This window comes from Lampetra planeri, chromosome 53, assembly GCF_965212315.1.
Source record: "Lampetra planeri chromosome 53, kcLamPlan1.2.h2, whole genome shotgun sequence".
NCBI lineage: Eukaryota > Metazoa > Chordata > Hyperoartia > Petromyzontiformes > Petromyzontidae > Lampetra > Lampetra planeri.
In genome coordinates this window covers 381,122-403,859 of record NC_136159.1, presented here as the reverse complement: position 1 = coordinate 403,859, position 22,738 = coordinate 381,122, and the positions used below count along the sequence as shown (strand labels likewise).

Genomic DNA, 22,738 nt, shown 5'->3' with positions numbered 1-22,738 from the left:
TGGTGGGTTAACAAAACAGACGCTCGCTCGCCTGCCCCCCCCCAGAGAGACAGAAGGCTGGGGGGGGGTGGGCTCAGAAATGCAAAGCACGTATGTGGGCTTGGAAGGGCATAGGTTCATTAATAGCACTTCATGCCTAGGGCATTAAAAAATGCATTATGTAATTTGCCCATTGCCTGCTGCTATAGGGTTGCAAATGAGCTGCTTTGCTTCATTTGCTCTGCACTGAGCGCGTGAGAGGCCGCGTGAGAGGCCGCGTGAGAGGCCGCGTGAGAGGCCGCGTGAGAGGCCGCGTGAGAGGCCGCGTGAGAGGCGCGTGAGAGGCCGCGTGAGAGGCCGCGTGAGAGGCCGCGTGGGAGGCCGGGTGAGAGGCCGCGTGAGAGGCCGCGTGGGAGGCCGCGTGAGAGGCCGCGTGAGAGGGCGCGTGAGAGGCGCGTGAGAGGCCGCGTGGGAGGCCGCGTGAGAGGCCGCGTGAGAGGCCGCATGAGAGGCGCGTGAGAGGCCGCGTGAGAGGCCGCGTGAGAGGCGCGTGGGAGGCCGCATGAGAGGCCGCGTGAGAGGCCGCGTGAGAGGCCGCGTGAGAGGCCGCGTGGGAGGCCGCGTGAGAGGCCGCGTGAGAGGCCGCGTGGGAGGCCGCATGAGAGGCCGCGTGAGAGGCCGCATGAGAGGCCGCATGAGAGGCGCGTGAGAGGCCGCGTGAGAGGCCGCGTGAGAGGCCGCGTGGGAGGCCACGTGAGAGGCCGCGTGAGAGGCCGCGTGAGAGGCCGCGTGGGAGGCCGCGTGGGAGGCCGCGTGAGAGGCGCGTGAGAGGCGCGTGAGAGGCCGCGTGGGAGGCCGCGTGAGAGGCCGCGTGAGAGGCCGCGTGGGAGGCCGCGTGAGAGGCGCGTGGGAGGCCGCGTGGGAGGCGCGTGAGAGGCCGCGTGAGAGGCCGCGTGAGAGGCCGCGTGAGAGGCCGCGTGGGAGGCCGCGTGAGAGGCGCGTGGGAGGCCGCGTGAGAGGCCGCGTGAGAGGCGCGTGAGAGGCCGCGTGGGAGGCTGCGTGAGAGGCGCGTGGGAGGCCGCGTGGGAGGCCGCGTGAGAGGTGCGTGAGAGGCCGCGTGAGAGGCCGCGTGAGAGGCCGCGTGGGAGGCCGCGTGAGAGGCGCGTGGGAGGCCGCGTGGGAGGCGCGTGAGAGGCCGCGTGAGAGGCGCGTGAGAGGCCGCGTGAGAGGCGCGTGGGAGTCCGCGTGGGAGGCGCGTGAGAGGCGCGTGGGAGGCCGCGTGAGAGGCCGCGTGGGAGGCGCGTGGGAGGCGCGTGGGAGGCCGCGTGAGAGGCCGGGTGAGAGGCCGCGTGAGAGGCCGCGTGAGAGGCGCGTGGGAGGCGCGTGGGAGGCCGCGTGAGAGGCCGCGTGAGAGGCCGCGTGGGAGGCGCGTGGGAGGCGCGTGAGAGGCGCGTGGGAGGCCGCGTGAGAGGCCGCGTGAGAGGCCGCATGAGAGGCGCGTGGGAGGCGCGTGGGAGGCCGCGTGAGAGGCCGCGTGGGAGGCGCGTGGGAGGCGCGTGAGAGGCGCGTGGGAGGCCGCGTGAGAGGCGCGTGGGAGGCGCGTGGGAGGCCGCGTGGGAGGCGCGTGAGAGGCCGCGTGGGAGGTGCGTGAGAGGCACGTGGGAGGCCGCGTGAGAGGCCGCGTGAGAGGCCGCGTGAGAGGCCGCGTGGGAGGCGCGTGAGAGGCCGCGTGAGAGGCCGCGTGAGAGGCGCGTGGGAGGCCGCGTGAGAGGCGCGTGAGAGGCCGCGTGAGAGGCCGCGTGGGAGGCGCGTGAGAGGCCGCGTGAGAGGCCGCGTGAGAGGCGCGTGGGAGGCCGCGTGAGAGGCGCGTGAGAGGCCGCGTGAGAGGCCGCGTGGGAGGCCGCGTGAGAGGCCGCGTGAGAGGCGCGTGGGAGGCCGCGTGGGAGGCGCGTGGGAGGCCGCGTGAGAGGCCGCGTGAGAGGCGCGTGGGAGGCGCGTGAGAGGCGCGTGAGAGGCCGCGTGAGAGGCGCGTGGGAGGCTGCGTGAAAGGCCGCGTGAGAGGCGCGTGAGAGGCGCGTGAGAGGCGCGTGAGAGGCCGCGTGGGAGGTGCGTGAGAGGCACGTGGGAGGCCGCGTGGGAGGCCGCGTGGGAGGCCGCATGGGAGGCGCGTGAGAGGCCGCGTAAGAGGCCGCGTAAGAGGCCGCGTGAGAGGCCGCGTGGGAGGCCGCGTGGGAGGCGCGTGAGAGGCCGCGTGAGAGGCCGCGTGGGAGGCCGCGTGGGAGGCGCGTGGGAGGCCGCGTGAGAGGCCGCGTGAGAGGCCGCGTGGGAGGCGCGTGGGAGGCGCGTGAGAGGCGCGTGAGAGGCGCGTGAGAGGCTGCGTGAGAGGCGCGTGAGAGGCCGCGTGAGAGGCCGCGTGAGAGGCCGCGTGGGAGGCGCGTGGGAGGCGCGTGAGAGGCGCGTGAGAGGCGCGTGAGAGGCCGCGTGAGAGGCGCGTGAGAGGCCGCGTGAGAGGCCGCGTGAGAGGCCACGTGAGAGGCGCGTGAGAGGCCGCATGAGAGGCGCGTGAGAGGCCGCGTGAGAGGCCGCGTGAGAGGCCGCGTGAGAGGCGCGTGAGAGGCCGGGCCTCAGACGCGCTCTGCTCGTCCCCGCCGCAGTTCGCTCTGCGCGGGCGCTCATGCGACGAGCGCGTCATGGAATCGGGCATGAAGGCCACGTCAACGCGATTTCCAGCTCAGGTGATTATCGAAGTGGCGCTCATCTCCGGTTTACAGCCCTTAGCCGGTGCGGGAAATTCCACACAGGACAAGCCCACAGTGTGGTGCTCATTTTATCGACCTGGAGGGATTATAGCGCCGAGTCATCGTCCGCACACCAGGATTTGACCTTCCGACCTTCCAGTTGCGAGCAGCCCGACCGCCTAGCGGCACTGGGGGCCCGATTTAGAATGAGGACGACCACGAGAAGACAGCGCTGCTGCTGCTGCTGCCTCTCACCTCGACTCTAAGAGGGGGTGGTGGGGTAGAAGCAGAGTGCCGTGTGGGCGAGTGGGGACGGATAACCTGCGCCCGCATTCTCTTCCCCAGTCGCACCGCGTGGACAGAATTCGAACCTCGCCGCAGCAATGAGGGCTCACGTTCAAAGTGAACTGGCCAAGTGAGAGAGGATTGGGGGGTGGGAGTGGGGGGTGGAACCGGTTGTGCTTTTCTGGCAGGAAGGGCCCTTTTAGCAAAGGCAATTAAGGCCAATGCACCAGCAGCTGGGGCCCATTTAAGGAAAAATAAAAAAAATATGCAGTCCCATTCAAGTCTTGACCACGACGCGGTCATTAGTGTTGGGCTCACAAAGACATCCGTGCCGCATTTATTTTGAGTTATTCAATTACTATATATATATATTTTACCTGTCCTCGTTTGTGTCGCAAATGTCTCCGACTAAGTCGTCGTCCATGTCGGCCTGCAGAGACGCGAACAAACAACAACAACTGCTGTCAACGTTTTGTGCCTGCGAGACGATAATTTGGTCTTCCCTTGTGCGGCGCGGCGCGTGGGGCACTGCACCGCGCTTGCGTGGAGCCGAAAACCGGGAATCTGAGCCTTGGGAGGCAACGTCCGAACGAGGCTCAATGGCTCCGGTGACCCCTGTTCCATTCATCTATCTCCAAAGATCGATGAGCTTTCTCTCCCCGATCGATCATTTTGGTTTCCAGCGATCGACAAGTTTGGTTTCCAGGGGCACAACATTTGCTCCGTGCTTTATTCGCGCGTCCGCGTGACTCTCGCAACGCGTCTCTCGGGCGACGCCCGCGACGACCGTGGACGTCGCGGCTCGTCGCTTCGGCCGGACAACCCAAATCTTCGCGCCCGGTCCGGCGGGGCTGGCGAGCATCGGCCGACGCGAATTGACGTAACGAGGCCGTGGCAGATGACGGCGCGCGGGGCGCACGGGAGCCGTGCCGGCGGCATCGCCTGCCACCACGGCTCGCGTCGCATGCGTCAAGGTGGTGGCCACGTGTCAGTCGGACCGGCTCTGGGAGGTGGGGGGAGTTGATCTGAAACTAGGAGGGCATGACCTTCCCCGCCTCCTCGTTCGGGGAAATCTTGACACCGTGGATAGAACGAGGAAGGGTGGGAGGGAGGGGAGGGTCAGGTGGCAATCATTGCGCTCTCGTTTCCTTGGTCGTGTCACTGAAGAAGACGCCGCTCCTGTGCCTCGCTCAGCGGCGGGCGGCGCCTCGTCCAGCAGAGCGGCGCTGAGGCCGCGGGAGCTGGGACAGGCCCCCCCGGCAGGACGTTGCGAGCCTCGTTCAATGAGGAACAAGGGACAAGAAAATGATGCGCGCGTATGGATTGCCACGTGACGCTTTTGATCATGCGATTGTCGCTGGAAGCAGTTAATTAGCGGTGCTGAAGTCGGCGGGTGCAGCTGTCAGAGCAAACATTAATTTGCATGTTTGCGAATAGTTACAAATAGTTACATTCGTGCCGCTTTGTCTCTCCAGGTTTCAGGCAAACTATTGATTAATTCGGTTAGCTCCGAACAGCAACACAAATCGACACTGAGGTTTTATCGGACTATCTTCACGAGAGTCATCGGGTCCCCTCCACCCCCCACCCCCCATTCCCCCGAACCCCATCACAGACGGGCTGACAGACAGATGGGCAGAGCTAATGCATGGATGCTTTCACCCTCAGCTGAAAACGTTGGGAAGACGTTAAAGCCACAGCCAGTTCCTGCGCCATGGCATTATCAAGGAGATTTCGGGATATTTTGTGTTTGTAATAAATGAGATGGCATTGTAATTATGCATCTACTTGTCGCTTACAAAAATGACAGGGTGCGTATGTGCAGCGCAGTGCGTGGGTGTCGCGCGGTGTGTGTGTGTAGCACAGGGTGTGCAGAGCAGTGTGTGTGTAGCACGTTGTGTGTGTGTAGAGCAGTGTGTGTGTGTAGCGCTGTGCGTGTGTGTAGCGTGGTGTGTGTGTCGCGCGGTTCGTGTGTGTGTCGCGCGCGGTGCGCTAACTCCTACGCTGCCTCCTCTCCACCCACGCGTGCGACCCACACGTCAAACCCCGGCGTGCATGATAAGTGCCTTTGAAGGTTTCTGCTCGACGATCAGCACGCGCCGCTCGACGATCAGCACGCGCCTGTTGGATTCACGGTTTTTTGTGTTAGATGTTGGATGCGTGAATACGCTTTTTGGTCCCTGTGTTTGTCGAATATGTTTGGTAATTAAAATGTATGTTGGATTCTTCGAACATATGTATTCATTATAACCATATATTGTTGATAATCAAACGCAAGTATTCAAATGGAACATGGCAACAAATATCACGCCATATAATTGTTTAGAAGATTACAGAACATAAACTATTCATGTAAACACTATGAATGTAAACGGTATTGATGAAAACAATATGAATGTAACTATCATGCATGCAAACAGTATTAATGTAAGCAATATTAATGTTAACAATATTAATGTAACCAATAACAATGCATACCATTATGAATGTAACTACTACTCATCTAAGCAGTATTCACGTTCACAATGTGACTGTAAACAAACGAGGAGGTGAGCCAACTGCACCGCACCAGTCAAGACAAATGAGGAGCGGTGGATCCAAGGGGCCGTACGGCGAAGGGGGTCACCAGCCCCCCACTTGAGACCACAAACATTGGCCTCTTACTGATATTTAACTGATAAATTGCATCGGTTTTTTTGTGACGTAGGGTTGGAGGTTTTAGTTATTGAGTAATGCAGAGCCCGATTTAAAGAAGCTGAAATCTACCGGCTCACCCCCCTCCCCCAGTCGAACCCCCCCCCCCCACCAAACCTGGGACGTCTCGAGACTGCCCTCTGCAAACGAGACAGGATTCAAACGATACGGCAATAATCACTCATAACCCCGACTCGTAATGCATTCACCATATTTCTATAAGGGTTAAGCAATATATTACAGGACTTTGTCATTCCACTGCTGGATGGAAGCAATAATTTGTGGCGAGATCACTTCTAAAAAAAGACCTGCTTAGCTCAGTGGACCTGGTAAAATATAAAAACATATTTCTAGTTGAATAGTCTAAGCGGCCCTCGCCTGGGAGGTGACGGCACCTGGGTGGGATTGCTGACGTTGGGGCAGCTGTCGCACCGGTCGCCCACGCCGTCCGAGTCCCTGTCCAGCTGCTCCGGGTTCACGTCCCTCGGGCAGTTGTCCAGAATGTTGGGGATCCCTGCGCAGACGACCCCAACCGATCACCCGGCAGGAGCACAATTCACAATCCTGCCCCACGGTAGGCGGCGATGCGGCCAGGATTTAAATATTAGATTTTTTACCCGATTTTATCATAATAACTTCAACTTGTAACACCCCGCATAGAATCAGCTCACCGAGAGAACAATCACGAGGCGCGAGGAGGAACCGCAGATGAGCGGGAAGGCCGCAGCAGCAGCAGCCAAGCGGTGAGGCGGAGCCACATTTCCCTCCCACCCCCACCAAGCTCTGCAGTCCTCTACATATGCACGTGTTTCCGGTTAACCAACGTTTACACGTGGGAGGAAACTGGAGCACCCGGGGGAAACCCACACGTGCGAGGGGGAAACACTCTATACCATACAGATGAAGTAGATGGAGGTCACATCTACACCGTGCCACCCTTCCTCGTGCGGAGTCCACATTGCGTGATCCACAGACCCCCACCTTCGCAGGGCTGGATTGCTGAATCTCTTAAAGGCGTCGAGACGTGAGATGAAGCGATAGGCAACGGTGGAGCACTGCAATTGCTTTGCTAACTGCCTCTCTGGAGGGGGCATTTAGCCCACTCGGCTCAGCTCGGTTCAGCTCGACTCGGCTCTGCTCAGTTCACTTCGGCTCGGCTCGGCCTAGCTCGGCTTGGCGTGGCTTAGTTTCGCAGCGCTCTGCTCGACTCAGCTCGGCTCAGCTCGACTCAGCTCGGCTCAGCTCGGCTCAGCTCGTCTCAGCTCGACTCAGCCCGGCTTGGCAGGGCCCGGCTTGGGCCACGCACCGTCCCCGTCCACGTCTCTGTCGCAGGCGTCGCCGTGCCCGTCGCGGTCCGCGTCGCGCTGGTCGCGGTTCGAGACGCCCAGGCAGTTGTCGCAGGCGTCGCCCAAGCCGTCGTCGTCGGTGTCGCGCTGGTCGGGGTTCGGCACCAGCCGGCAGTTGTCCTGCGGCGGATGCGCGGTCACATTTGTTAGGTGCAAAATACAAAATAGACATTTGTCAAATTCCCACGTTCGCCGTTTGAGATGCGCACGGGACGTCGCTGCAGACGCGCCGCTTGCCTCTCCACCTGTCCGCGTCTGTCACGTGGGGTCTCCAGGTGATCAAGCGAGGGTGACCAGGTCACGTGGGGTCTCGAGGTGACCAAGCGAGGGTGACCAGGTCATGTGGGGTCTCCAGGTGATTAAGTGAGAGTGACCAGGTCACGTGGGGCTCTCCAGGTGACCAAGCGAGGGTGACCAGGTCACGTGGGGTCTCCAAGTGACTAAGCGAGGGTGACCAGGTCACGTGGGGTCTCCAGGTGATTAAGCGAGAGTGACCAGGTCACATGGGGTCTCCAGGTGACCAAGCGGGGGTGACCAGGTCACGTGGGGTCTCCAGGTGACTGAGTGAGAGTGACCAGGTCACGTGGGGTCTCCAGGTGATTGTTAAAGGTCCTGATGTTTCCGATGATCCTGAGCAAACGATGACTGATGAGCGGTGACCACCGATCGACTACCGGGATCTACGACCATGGTCAAGATGTTCACCGACAACACTGCGACCGAGGCCTGTAGCGCCACCTACCGAGCGACGAATCGCCGCCACAACACAAAGGGCCTCATTCGGCCGACTAGTGGCTGGATTCGGCACGACTCCGGTTGCTTTTCTTGCGAGAATGAGCCTACCATCACCGTCACTCATTTCACCTCTTCGTTGGTGATGCCATCACCATCTCCATCGGGGTCACACTGATCTCCGACGTCATCGCCATCCGTGTCCTCCTGTCCCGAGTTGGGCGTGAGGCGGCAGTTGTCCTGAAATGAGTGAAATGAGAGGCGCTCTCTGGGGCTTTGTTTTTTTTTACGACAAAATATTTGGGCACAAACCCCCGCCCCCCAAAAGGGTCCAAACACATTACGCGGTCAGCAACAAGCGGCGCTATTATCAAAGTTCTAACAGATGAGCGTCAACAGGGAGTCTTGAATTGAGCGAGGTTATTGCTGCAACAGAGACGATGAGAAGAGGGCATTTCTAAGTAGAGCAGTGCGAGGCAAAAAGCAGAGGCGTCGCGACCTGCAGCGTGGTGAGTGGGTGGGCGAATGAGGCAGAGTGATTGAGTGGGTGAGTGTCCCGTGACCTGCAGCGTGGTGAGTGGGTGGATGAACGAATATGTTGTTGTGATCCGCAGTGCCATGGTTGCGCACGGTACGAATGAGACGAAACAGTCTGTGCAGAGAAGGTGCCTCCACCGTCCTTTTGCAATTCCACTGCTGGATGAGGGCCTCCTCTACTCATTGGTTTGCCCAATACTCCGCCACACTGGCTCGGTGCGGGATGTTGTAGGCAGGCAGCATAGATGAGCGGGAGCATGGAAGGACAAGATTTTGCTGCGCTGTCCCTCTACCGCCCGCCACGTGGACCCATAGCCTATAGCACCTGCTGTGCAAGCAACATCCAGGAGCCAACGAGGCCGGGTGCATTCAGGGTGATACGGTTTGGATACTTGCCTTGATTATGATGATGTGTAACTTTGCAACAGTCAAATGTATTTTGTAAAACGTATTTTTCATTAAATAAACACTAATTTAAGTATCACCAGGCCGATTGCAGACATCTCATTCATAAATGGAACATTCATCATTAAATACAAGTCACAGCAATGCAATTGTGCCCATGCAACCCAAACTAGGGACCACCCCAAGGCCGTAGCCATGGAGTCAACATTGGGGGGGGACCAAATCTTCCAGCGTGTCTGGGGGTCCCAACCCAGAAAAATATCTACATTTGAAAACGAATTTCCTGCCTAAAATATTAAAAAAATTCACTAACACATGGGATGGACTTTTAATTTATTTTTTACAATAATGTCTAATAGTGTATTGTATTACATTGCTCTGTTTTTACTTTATTTTACCATTTCTTGTTACATTCTTTGTAATGGCAGAGATTAGGAATTGATAAAGTACAACCATAACTACAATCATATAAACAAAAATCTATGCATTGATTTATATGAAGGCAAGTCCAGATATTGTGGCTTAGCAAATTGTTATTTTTTATTTATATAGCATAGCAATTATTTATTTTTATAGCAATATATTGGGGGGGGCATTTTGAGCATATTTAAATATTGGTGGGGATGTGTGTCCCCCCCCCCCCCCCCAATATTCAAACATGCTCCAAATGTATATATTGTAACTAGCATAAGTACCCGGCGTTGCCCGGGTGAAAAATATATTTCTTAATAACCTTACATATATACACAGATGGGCTGCTACCCCTGCCCCCCCCCCCAGCCACGATCTCCTGGGCCGCTGTGCAGTAATATGTACGGCCTATAGTGTGGTGGGGTGTCGAGGCCTAGTACCGTGCAGAGCCTCCGGCCTCGCCTAAATTGCCCATCCGGCTGAGGCTGAGTACAGGGGCCGTTACCCCCGCCCCCCCGTGCTACAATAATACTGTCTAATCGCTATAATTTTATTATCTACCGACCCTATAATAGTAATTGCACACATTGTGGTGGGGGGGGAGTGAAGAGGACGTGAAACTTTGATGAATTTACCTCAGAGTCGCGTGTTAATGCGTGCGCATATTTTTAACGGGAATTAAAAATGGCGTCCACCCCGCAGTGAATGCGTCGCTACCCGTTGCCAGGGGCAACCACCGTCCAATGAAACTGCGTATGGTCCGGCGACACACAGACAGACAGACACACACACAGACAGACAGACAGACACACACACAGACAGACAGACGGACAGACAGACAGATTTGCGATTTTATATATATAGATTACGGCCTTGGACACACAGTCAACCAATGTCGGAGGAGGAAGAGCGACACGACACGAACTCTCTCTCTGCTGAAGCCCTCTCGCCGTGGCGAGCGGCAGCTAGACCTCGGCATTGGCGTCGAGCTCCTGACCGAGTTGCTGCTGCTGCTGCTGCCGCTGCCACGATGCTCGAGAATATCACGGCAGGGTTGCTCATCACGGCGTCAACAAACAGGAATCTACGGCCGCGGAGAATTCCGTGCGGTTTCAGTTTCGAAATTTGTGACCACCAGGGGGTGCTCGACAAACACCGGAGAACAGAAAATAAAATGGCACACGACGATAGTTCAACGAAGTGGATGTTCACGTGGAAATTTCTAGCAGCAAAATCATCTCAAGGCATGTTTTAAAATGAAAGAGCACCGGGCAAAAAGGGGAGGAGGGATGAGATGTTGATGATGAGAGGGGAGAGATACAGAAGAAAGCAGCAGTGGGCTTCGTGTAGCAGCAGCAGCAGCAGCGGCGGCGGCGTGTGTTCGCAGGGGGCGACGTCATGTGATTTACTGAAAAATGTAGATGCTGCTATACAACAACACTCATGGTGATATTGTGTTACACAGAGGAGAAAAGAGAGAAAAGAGAGGACCTTTCACCGCCAAAGCTGCTCTGGCAACTTCAGCTTATGTAAATGTTTAGTTTTTGTTTACGAGATGAGTTGCTTTGCTTTCATGTCAGCTGAAGGCATTGGGTGGATGCGGTGCGGGTCGCGTGGGGCAGGCAGCTTTTACCTTCCTGCAGTTGCTGTCCTTGCAGCTCAGACCTTCATCAGGATAGCTGTCCAAGTCCGTGTCGATTCCACAAACGAAGCCATCTCCAGCCCAGCCCACTCTGCACTGCACATGCAAATAACAGCAAAGTTCAGGACGGGCGCGGTGGCTACGCCACACGTGGCCGCTAGGGGTCGGCACGGTTTGAACCGACTCAAACTGGTTTCAAATTGAGCAATCCAAACCAAACCAGCGACGACTGAACCAAACCAAACCAAAACCAAACCAAACTAAGCTAAACCAAACCTCTTAAGTTGGCTTGAACCAAACTAGTTTGAGCCGGTTCCACCCTGTCCGAGCCAAACCGAGTCGGTTTTCGTAGCCCCAAACCAAACCGAACCAGTTCAAACAGAGCCAAACCAAACCGATTTGGTTCGGTTCAAACCGCGGTTTGGTGGTTTGAGCCAAACCGTGCCGACCCCTAGTGGCCGCCTGTGATGCAGCGGCACTGGAGGCAGCGGCGAGGGTCGGTGGATCACCGCACAGATGTGAAACTTCCTCTCTGTGGGCATCCAGGAGGTGCCATACCCTGGCTCGCCAGGAGAAGGCGGTGCAGCAAACGCGGACTCCCATATGTTGCATCTGCATGGGAACGAGTGTTGCTGCCCTCCCACGCGTGGTACATGCCAACAACCTTAATCGGTGCTCGCTAATGCCACTTTCCCCAAACGGAAAGGATATTGTGGGGATATTTGTCATATACTGTGCGTGTATGCAGCACTCGTGGCCAGTGGTAGCCTAGTCGTTAGCGCCCTGTGCTATGAGCCCAGAGACCTGAGTTCAATCCCCGGGTACAGCGAACATGAGCGGCAATGATCTTAAACGGTCTTGGGTGTCTCCTAGGTTGATTCAGCCTTTAAACGATTCACCTTGCGTGTCGTGTGAACATCGGCACTGGGGACACGAAGACGGTAGGACGTGGTTCTGATCACACCCACCACGGTGGCGAGACGATGACGACCTCGTCTGCTATGAAGGACGCGTGGGTTGAATCCCCACCCTGGCGCCTGGATATTTTGAAATTGCGTCTCTCTCCCCGTGGTCGCGTGGACTCCGTTTTTTTCCCTCCACATTTAGAAACACCCGTTTAGAATATTTAGCTGATATAAATGTTCACGTAAGCCACTTCGTTGAGCTATCAAAATAGCGAAATAGCTCAGTGGGGCCTTACCTGGTAAATGACAATTGTTTACACCCATCCCATAGGTGCTTGCTAACAGCACTTGCCCCTGCAGCCCGTGTCGGCCACTCGGGGGATATTTGTCTTTGTGTGCACTGCAGCACGGGGGTTGCGCGAGGCATCTCGGAATCCATAATGATAATGAGCTAGAATAACGACGGTTGAGCATGATAAACGGTATATTACCGTATCGCTAAATCAAGTTTGTCGATTGACAACCGCGCCACTGTTCTCAGCGAGATCCCCCTTTGGGAATGTGGGATTAAATCTCACGCTTAGTATCTGCGGCATTTGTCACATTTGCAAAAAAAAATCTCACATGATTTATTACTTGCACCGGACGAGATTTGATGAAGTAATTATTTTAGTGTCAAATGGAGGTGACGGCTTAAACACTTGGGAGCTGCGGGCTAGGTCGGTGGGGGTCGTGGTTTAGAGTTTGGTGACCCTGGTTACATTCTCGTCAATTTGAAGTGCGGTTTAAATGGAATTCACATTTTTATTAAATTTTCACGTCACCCATGAGCATGGCCATCGTGCGGGGCTGCCTCCGCATCTATCCACACGCACAGCCTTACATTGTCAGAGCTGGGTTCGTTGACAATCAGGATATGTATTGATACTGAGGGAATCAGATGAGTTTCAAAGCTCATGTTCACGGATGTCCGGTCGGGGCGGGTGAGAATGCGACAACAATACAAACACACCATAGGAGTGCGAACTATCGGTAAGGTACAGCAATTCACTAAAATGAAGATACAAATCTGGTTCTTTCGGTAAAGTCACGTAGATAAATACAACTGTTTTAATTAACCAGGTAAAGCCCAACGAGCAAAGGGCCCACAGCACCGAGCCAACACCACTGTATCCTGGGTTCAAATCCTGGCTTTATCCACCGACTGTAACGAAATTGAGTTCTCAAGTGCAGTGAGTTGCAGGTCTCAGTCGGTCACCAATGAGCACTTGTACATTTGGTTAATGTGGTGATAGCAATTCTAGCGTTGAGAATGAAAAACGATGTAATTCGGTTTGATTTGCATGCGATGAACGTCTCGCTAGCAGGGCAGGTGAGAACGAGCAGCATCCCCAGTGTGTGGAAGAGAGTTCACTGGCAGGGATTTCAGTAGTGGTGCAATGATACATTCTTCTGCAGACCATACTTCAGTCTGAGATTTGATGGCAATGGCACAATTGGAAATGAAAAAAAATATGTTAGAGCTCACGGATATGGGAAATCATTCTCAGAACCAAGGGGAAGTGTTTTTCTCTTCTCATTGTGTGCATGTCCGTTTGTCAGCTATAGTCACGTTTCAAGTTTAGTTTCTGTTGTTTCACCAGGTGAGAACTCGCGAACAGGACGGAGTCACATTTGCGAGAGTGCGGTGTTCGTCTGCTGCCAGTAGAGGGCAATGATCGCTGTTGTGTGAGTGTGGTGAGCGGTAGTGTAGTGGTTAGAGCGCTGCACTCCAAACCCGGCGACCCGAGTTCGATTCCTGCTCACGGCCAACACCAGTGACGATCATTTGAACCGGTCCTAGGCATCACCTAGGTTGACTCAGCCTCAAATAAGTAGTTGGTGTGCAAACATCGCCACTCGGGAGGCAAAGGCAGCCGGGTGTGGTGCTGGCCACCCAACCGATAGAAACTGTGGCGCACCACTCGAGACTTCGGGGCAGACAAAGAGTCGGGCGACATTTGAGGAAAGTCGCGCAGCTTCGCCCCAAGTGCCACGGCGGGAGATGACGCGGCGACCTTCGCATCGCGAGTCGAGTCTCTGCTGCCCACGAGAGCCACGGGGGGGGGGGCAGCAGCGTCCCTGCCCCTGCCGTCTATCGGGATACAGGGGGGGGGGGGGGTCGTTGCCTCTGTGTGCGGGACGGGACCTATCAGCGGGCAAAGGCGGGCGCACACCGGCTGGGATGATGGGGCTCGGATGTTCCGTGTGGGCGCTGGATGTGCCGAGGAGGTCGCGTGAGTAGACACGTGGAGAGCCACGGCTGGCTGTAGACAGAAGGTGATGCTCATTGACCTCACTGAGCTCGGGGAGCTGCCCGGCTGCCACGGTGAGCACACGGAACTTGCACTGCGGGGGTCGCAGCTTCACTTTCTCGACTGTGCAAGTTCATTTAGCCTCGCCCGTGTCCACCAGGCAGCGTTAACGAATAACACCGCACACTTAGTCGACTGGCGGGTCGCGTGTGGCGAAGTGTGGGCGATCTCACCACGCCCCCCAGGGGAGGCCCTTCTGGCGTCAGTGACGTGGGCAAGACATTGCAGGGCTGCACCTTCGGCTTTGGGCCTCTCCACACCAGGTGGGAACCGTGGCCATACATCCCCACGTTCGTCACTGCGACTTGAAGGTGCGGTGGGGTGAGGGGGCAGAACAAAGTGTTTTGCTGCACTGCCCACTCCTGCACACACAGCGCTTCCGTCTGCACCTGCTTCGTCCGCACGCTTGGCCACACACCCAAGCGCGACTATCCAGGCTCGGCCCTGGATCTGACGACAATCGGACGCTGGCTGATATTCAGTGAGAAATTAGGCCGCGGTGGTGCTGATGATGGCGGTGCTGCTGACTGTGATTTGCACTGCAATCTTTACTTGGCAGGAGGTGGATCCGTTGTGGGTGGTGACGCACACGCCCTGCTCGTGGCAGGGCGCTCCGTGGGCCCCGGAACAGCCGTGCCCACGCCGACAGCCGATCTTCTGGTCTCCGACGAACCCGTCCTGGCAGGGCCCACACTCGAATGACCCCTGCTCGCTCGCGACGGGAGGGCGAGTGCGGAAAAGCGTGGCCTCGTTAGCGTCCTTCACCCTGGCCCCACGAGCTGCCGACGTCTACCACCCACGATTAGCACGGTTGGCTACGTACGGTGCGAAGGAATTCCAACATACATTCATATATACATTACACTATCAAACCATGTTTTATGTCATCAGGTGAGGCCCACTGAGCTATATCGACCTGGCCACAAATGATAGCTCAGCGAAGTGGCTTATCACGTGGAAATGTATCACAGCCAAACACTCGAAACATCTACAGGATGGCCCAGATGTTTTGTGACCCCCATTTAATTCTCAAAAACTTTATATATGCTTTTAAGTAATGTCTATTTAAAACAGACATTAATATGCAAAGGGAAAAGATGTTAAGAGTCAATTAATTGGGGGTCACAAGAAATCTGAACCATCCTGCACAATAATGTACCACAGAGGTGTAAAGTTAAACGTAATTCACATCCCGATGTGCTGGATTCTCGCGTGACGTGTCGCACGTCCCTGAAGACGCTTGGCGCAGCTCCACGCACCATGGCGCGCGTCGTGAGCATGGTTCAACTTGGCGGTGCGATGGAACAATACGAGCTGGCGCGTTGTTAAACGCGTAGTATATTAATTCATTGTGGTCATTATTATACATTTATAAATATGTATTCTGATAATTGTTGCGCTTGTTCAGCCAGGACTGATTCGTTGAGCTGCAGATTGTCGGTGTCCCGGGAGCTTCCTGCCAAGTTCTCGCTGTGGGAGGGTGATGATAGTTGTGTTTCCTAATTCAGTTATTTGTAGTTGTTGTTGTTTGTTGTTGTGTCACATTTGGTTCGCGAGGCTGGCACACGCTGCCCTCGTCTTGTTCGAGTCACGTCACGTGATCGTCAACGTCCGCGGTGAGGCAGACGGCGCGTACCGCACGCAGGGAATACACACGCGGTGCGCGTCTCTTGACTCCGCGTGTTTGCATCGAGCACAAAACAGCACAAGACACGCCGCGACAACAACTGCGTCTCGCGCTAAATATCGGGAATGAATGGCGAGTGCGGGGCACAGAGGCCGTGCGGGCCACGTACACCCGAGTAGGCCAGATACTTGATGGGGGCACCCAAAGCAGCAGCCCCGTGCTCAGTGAGACGCGAGGCATCAGGCGCTGAGCAGCTGAAGAATGGCCAAGCCCCCACCATGTTCTATTGGCCAGCCGTCCAACAAAGACGGTCACTGCGCTTCTGCGGCCGTCTGCACTGGAGCTCTGCATTTTAAAATCTAGATTGAAAGCTCTTGTCTTGAGAACTGTCTTTTCGTGTTTAGTTTGTTGTCCTTCCACCGCACCTGCGATTAGCGCGGTTGGCTACGTACGGTGCGAAAGAAGTTCAACGCACATACACCATGATCGTCGCGTCTAAACCACAGCCGCCAGGTCGTTCGAGGAAGTGGAACGTTGCATTCGGTTCATATCAAATCGGTTCATGTGCAGGAGCTGGGTGGGTTGTCCCATCGCGGGAGAGGTGGCGGCAGCTTGGGCAGGCGTTCATGCAGCAGTGGATAGGTCACGGCTGATGATGTTGAACACAGCAGCTGCGGTCAATCGTGAGGTCGCGAGTGCACTGGTGATTGTGAATGCGCGGGTCGGGGTTGAAGAGCGGTTTGTGTACCCAGCGAGAGAACTCCAGAGGGAGGGTTCGAGTTGAATTCGCGACAGTGACCTGGGGTCACTGAAATGGTGAAAGTCAGACGACGCGATTGGAATCTCTCACACTTTAGCATTGCCGCATTTTCCCCAATGCTCTGGTTTTTGCGTTTAATGGCATTTGATTACGATTGTTAGCTTAGATTACTGTGTAGGTATCACGCCCCTATTTAACGATAACTTTTCACCACCCGACAGAGCCATCAAATCAAATTTTATATTTCAACTTTCCTCCCCCGGTTTCGATAAGAAACCAAATAAATTTGCATATTTGTCCACCTAATAATTTTATTTAATTGGCTTTGTCGGGTGGTGCAGGGTTTTAAACAAATTGGCATTAAACCTCCACGATCTAAGCCAAAAGAAACCAATTATAATAATAATATCTGTTGCAAAAGCCTACGTTTGAAAGTCTATTTTTATATTATAGGCTTAAATGACAAGCTTCGGATAAGCAATTGAGATGAAAACAAAAATGCGCACAACAAAGCAACGCTGGAATTGGAAAAAAAATTGCAAAGATAAATCACCGTTAAATCAAAGCCAAAATTTTAATTCCCTGGGACGCCAATCGGCCCGTCGAACCCCTCTGAATGATCTAAGCCGTGGCCCTCTGGCAGGATAATCTGGGCCCTTGCGGAGGAGAGTGCGAGGGCTATTAAGACCTCAGGATTCGGTGCACGGCAAACTCCCAGGAGGAGCACATGCCGCGCTACGGGCGAGTGCGAGTCCGCGTTGTCTACTTGCCCTTCCCCCGCACCTACAATGCTCCTTCCTCCGCACCTCCCATTAGCACGGTTGGCTATGTACGGTGCAAAAGAAGTTAAACATACATACGCGTAACACCATACATTGCATCCTATTGACTGTAAATGTTAATTTAAGCACGAAAACATAATTTTAGGCAGTTTAACACGTAGGCTTTCGCGACCAATATTGTTCATAATCAACGATTTTTGGGTTTAGATCGCGTTATTTATAAATGTGTCGTAACCCTCCACCACCCGACACGGCCAATCAGTAAAAAAGTGTCACGTTGACAAAAGACAAATAGTTCACTGCTTTAGCCCACCGGTGTGTTGAAGCGTGAAACCACAACATTTACAATGGCGAATTACCAGAATGGCGAATTGCCCGATGATGCTGGATGCAATTACCAGCGAAACGTCGTACTCAAATTGTAAATGTTGTGGTTTCACGCTTCAACACACCGGTGGGCTAAAGCAGTGAACTATTTGTCTTTTGTCAACGTGACACTTTTTTACTGATTGGCCGTGTCGGGTGGTGGAGGGTTACGACACATTTATAAATAACGCGATCTAAACCCAAAAATCGTTGATTATGAATAATTTTAGGCAATTAAATTAAATTCACTACTTAATTAATTACATGTTTTAAAGTGTTCCTAGAATACAATGGGAACGTTCGTCATCACTATCATCAGCGAAGACCAATGATGAAACAATCCATCCATAACCACTTGCACATTCATTCTCATCCTTCCACCTCGACATTGTTTGCGCTCTCGGATGCATTCCAATCCTTGGCCACCGCTTCGTTATTACTCGTGACCGTCGGCCATCGTCCCTCAACACTAACACCAACGTCCCTCGCTCACCTTGGTGATGGTGAGTTCACTCACCTTGGTGATGGTGTTGGTGAGCTCACTCACTTTGGTGATGGTGAGCTCACTCACCTTGGTGATGGTGATGGTGAGTTCACTCACCTTGGTGATGGTGAGCTCACTCACCTTGGTGATGGTGAGTTCACTCACCTTGGTGATGGTGAGCTCACTCACCTTGGTGATGGTGAGTTCACTCACCTTGGTGATGGTGATTCACTCACCTTGGTGATGGTGATGGTGAGCTCACTCACCTTGGTGATGGTGAGTTCACTCACCTTGGTGATGGTGAGTTCACTCACCTTGGTGATGGTGATTCACTCACCTTGGTGATGGTGATGGTGAGCTCACTCACCTTGGTGATGGTGAGTTCACTCACCTTGGTGATGGTGATTCACTCACCTTGGTGATGGTGATGGTGAGCTCACTCACCTTGGTGATGGTGAGCTCACTCACCTTGGTGATGATGAGCTCACTCACCTTGGTGATGGTGATGGTGAGTTCACTCACCTTGGTGATGGTGAGCTCACTCACCTTGGTGATGGTGAGTTCACTCACCTTGGTGATGGTGATTCACTCACCTTGGTGATGGTGATGGTGAGCTCACTCACCTTGGTGATGGTGAGTTCACTCACCTTGGTGATGATGAGCTCACTCACCTTGGTGATGGTGAGTTCACTCACCTTGGTGATGGTGTTGGTGAGTTCACTCACCTTGGTGATGGTGATGGTGAGTTCACTCACCTTGGTGATGGTGATGGTGAGTTCACTCACCTTGGTGATGGTGAGTTCACTCACCTTGGTGATGGTGATGGTGAGCTCACTCACCTTGGTGATGATGAGCTCACTCACCTTGGTGATGGTGATGGTGAGTTCACTCACCTTGGTGATGGTGAGTTCACTCACCTTGGTGATGGTGATCGTGAGTTCACTCACCTTGGTGATGGTGTTGGTGAGTTCACTCACCTTGGTGATGGTGATGGTGAGTTCACTCACCTTGGTGATGGTGAGCTCACTCACCTTGGTGATGGTGAGTTCACTCACCTTGGTGATGGTGATTCACTCACCTTGGTGATGGTGAGTTCACTCACCTTGGTGATGGTGATTCACTCACCTTGGTGATGGTGAGCTCACTCACCTTGGTGATGGTGAGTTCACTCACCTTGGTGATGGTGATTCACTCACCTTGGTGATGGTGATGGTGAGCTCACTCACCTTGGTGATGGTGAGTTCACTTACCTTGGTGATGGTGATCGTGAGTTCACTCACCTTGGTGATGGTGTTGGTGAGTTCACTCACCTTGGTGATGGTGATGGTGAGTTCACTCACCTTGGTGATGGTGAGCTCACTCACCTTGGTGATGGTGAGCTCACTCACCTTGGTGATGGTGAGTTCACTCACCTTGGTGATGGTGAGTTCACTCACCTTGGTGATGGTGATTCACTCACCTTGGTGATGGTGAGCTCACTCACCTTGGTGATGGTAATCGTGAGTTCACTCACCTTGGTGATGGTGATGGTGAGCTCACTCTCCTTGGTGATGGTGAGTTCACTCACCTTGGTGATGGTGAGTTCACTCACCTTGGTGATGGTGAGTTCACTCACCTTGGTGATGGTGTTGGTGAGCTCACTCACCTTGGTGATGGTGATGGTGAGTTCACTCACCGTGGTGATGGTGATGGTGAGTTCACTCACCTTGGTGATGGTGAGTTCACTCACCTTGGTGATGGTGTTGGTGAGCTCACTCACCTTGGTGATGGTGATGGTGAGTTCACTCACCGTGGTGATGGTGAGTTCACTCACCGTGGTGATGGTGAGTTCACTCACCTTGGTGATGGTGAGTTCACTCACCTTGGTGATGGTGTGTTCACTCATCTTGGTGATGGTGAGTTCACTCACCGTGGTGATGGTGTTGGTGAGCTCACTCACCTTGGTGATGGTGATGGTGAGTTCACTCACCGTGGTGATGGTGAGTTCACTCACCGTGGTGATGGTGTTGGTCAGCTCACTCACCTTGGTGATGGTGATGGTGAGCTCACTCACCGTGGTGATGGTGAGCTCACTCACCTTGGTGATGGTGATGGTGAGTTCACTCACCGTGGTGATGGTGAGCTCACTCACCTTGGTGATGGTGTTGGTGAGCTCACTCACCTTGGTGATGGTGATGGTGAGTTCACTCACCGTGGTGATGGTGATGGTGAGCTCACTCACCGTGGTGATAGTGAGCTCACTCACCGTGGTGATGGTGTTGGTGAGCTCACTCACCTTGGTGTTGATGCAGATGGAGTTGTCGACGCAGCCGCCGTTTTTCCCGTCGCGGCACTCGTCGACGTCGTGGCAGACCTGAGCACAAGACGACAAATCAACGCGAAGAGACGCAAACGTCACGAAGTTGCGCTTTTTGTCAGAATCAGGATATTTATGTCTATTCGAGGAATTCGATGAGCTATGAAGCTCTTTTTCACAGATGTCCAATAAGGGGCACAGGGTCAGAACGTTACAACAACAACACAAACACGACAGGAGTGAAAATTATAGAAAAAGTAAACAAATCACTTAAAAAAATATATAAATACATCTAAACAATGTTTTATCACTTTTTCAGAAGCGACCTGGCCACAAATGGTAGCTCAACCACGTGGCTTATCACGTGGAAATGTATAGCAGCCAAATCATCAAAATAATCTAAATCCATGTTGTATCTAAATGTGTATAAAAAAAACGGAGGACCCGGAGAAAAAATCCGCATGAGCACGAGAAGAGAGACGCGCACAAACTCCAAATAAACAGCAGCAGCGGCAGCAGCAGCAGCGGCAGCAGCAGGCGTCAGGGTCGGGATCGAACCCCCCGCCTCTTGCCTACCAGGCGAGGAAGGTGACATCTCGCCAGCGTGGCGCCCCTTAAATAAGTGAGAACTAAAGAAAGTTTCTCGGTTCACATTTTCTTCGCATGGCTGATGTTGAAGCAGAGCAACAGCTGCCATCCCACACCAAGAGGTGGAGAATGAGCCGCGTGGAGCGTACGGAGTGGAGGAGTGGGGCCGCTGGGACGACGCCCCCCCCTCCCCCCCCCCTTCGGATTTGTAAATCGCCAATTGCGGTGTCGTCACAGGGCCCCAGAGGTTTTAAGAAAACTTTTTTTTATTTTCACTTGCGCTAATTACCCGCCGGTTCACTTCTAGATAATAACAAAACCCAGTGAATGACCACGAGGCAGTAAAGACGCGTTGTGGCTCGGCGTTTCGCGATGCCGCCGTCGCTCGCCCACTGCTTGTTGCGCCGTTTTGTGAGAGCGGCGGTGCGTGGTGGGTGTCGTTCACGCTCGTCCGTGTGCGGTGTACAGCACGGGACTGCAATTCAATTGTGCGGGGTGGGAGTGGGTTTCTTTAAATCATGGAAGGAAACTGGAGAAGTCGGAGGACAACCATGCAGAACATGGGGAGGGTTCATACTGACTCCACTCACACTCACTCAGACACATTCACTCTCTGCAGAACAAGGGGAGAACATACAGATTCCATATTCTTGGCTCTTACGGTAAAGTCACGTAGATACAAAAAAAATATAAAAATATTTAAAAAAATTGAAAATAATAATAAACACGACGTTTCGATCGCAACACACGCGGTCTTCATCTATGTGACTTTACCGAAATAACCAAGAATTTGAATTCCTGCGGTCACAAAAGTTTTAAGTCAAAAGTACAGATTCCACTCACGCTCTACAAAACATGTGGAGAACACAAAACATGGGGAGAACACAAAACATGGGGAGAACACAAAACATGGGGAGAACACAAAACATGGGGAGAACACAAAACATGGGGAGAACACAAAACATGGGGAGAACACAAACACTCCACACGCATGAAGGCGCCCGAGTCGGCAACCGAACCCAGGTGCTCGTCGGCTGCGAGGTGCGCGTGTCACCACTGCTCCAGGCTGCCGCCCCACACGCTCCCACGTGGTTGTGACACTTGGCCACGTTACCCACACGAGGTGAAAACCTTTAATGTGCCCAGCTGAGAGTGTTTATTGCATGTCAGTCGATACTCTTTTAATTTCTAATTTAATTAACCTAATTAACTTGACAAAAAAACTATCTTCATGCGATCTTTTCATGTACAGAGTCAATGATGTCTAGCATGGAAACATCGATTGATTCCACTCGATTTAACCACGGGCGGCTGACAGCAGGCTCGCTCGCTCGCTCGCTCCCGTCAGCTCACCTGGGGCCGGGCGCTCGCCTGGGCTAGGCCGAGCCCCGAGGCGGCCGTGCCCGTGTAGCCCGCGGGACAGGGCCCGCACTCGTAGCCCGGGGACGCGTTCGAGCACTCCACCCCCACGAAGCAGGGCTTGGCCCCCGCGCACTGCGGATCAGAGGCACCGCGGCGTCGTTCACGTGGGCTTCTAGCAGCGGACATCAATTCACGGTGGGTTGGGTTGGTGGGGTAATTTGGCGGGTGGGTGGTTAGATTGATGAGCAGGTGGGTGGTTGGATTGATTAGTGGGTGGGTGGTTGGGTGTGCGGGTCGTCAGGTGGGTGGAAAGATTGATTAGTGGGTGGGTGGGTTGGTGCTGGGGTTGGGTGGGGGGGGTTGTGGGTGGGAGGGGTGGTGGATGGGGGGGGGTGGTGGGTAGGGGGGGTGGTGGGTGGGGGGGTGGTGGGTGGGGGGTAGCGAC

General features: G+C 54.3%; 1 protein-coding gene across 1 annotated transcript in view; it reads right to left on the bottom strand.

The window, feature by feature from the left end:
• Positions 1-22,738, bottom strand: part of LOC144734785 (thrombospondin-3-like) — a 35,405-nt gene that overhangs the window by 11,657 nt on the left and 1,010 nt on the right. Inside the window, 8 exon segments of the mRNA XM_078617157.1 lie at positions 3,380-3,432; positions 6,092-6,210; positions 7,003-7,162; positions 7,907-8,014; positions 10,761-10,865; positions 14,581-14,733; positions 20,323-20,400; positions 22,285-22,425. Coding sequence (XP_078473283.1) covers positions 3,380-3,432; positions 6,092-6,210; positions 7,003-7,162; positions 7,907-8,014; positions 10,761-10,865; positions 14,581-14,733; positions 20,323-20,400; positions 22,285-22,425 — 917 coding nt within the window.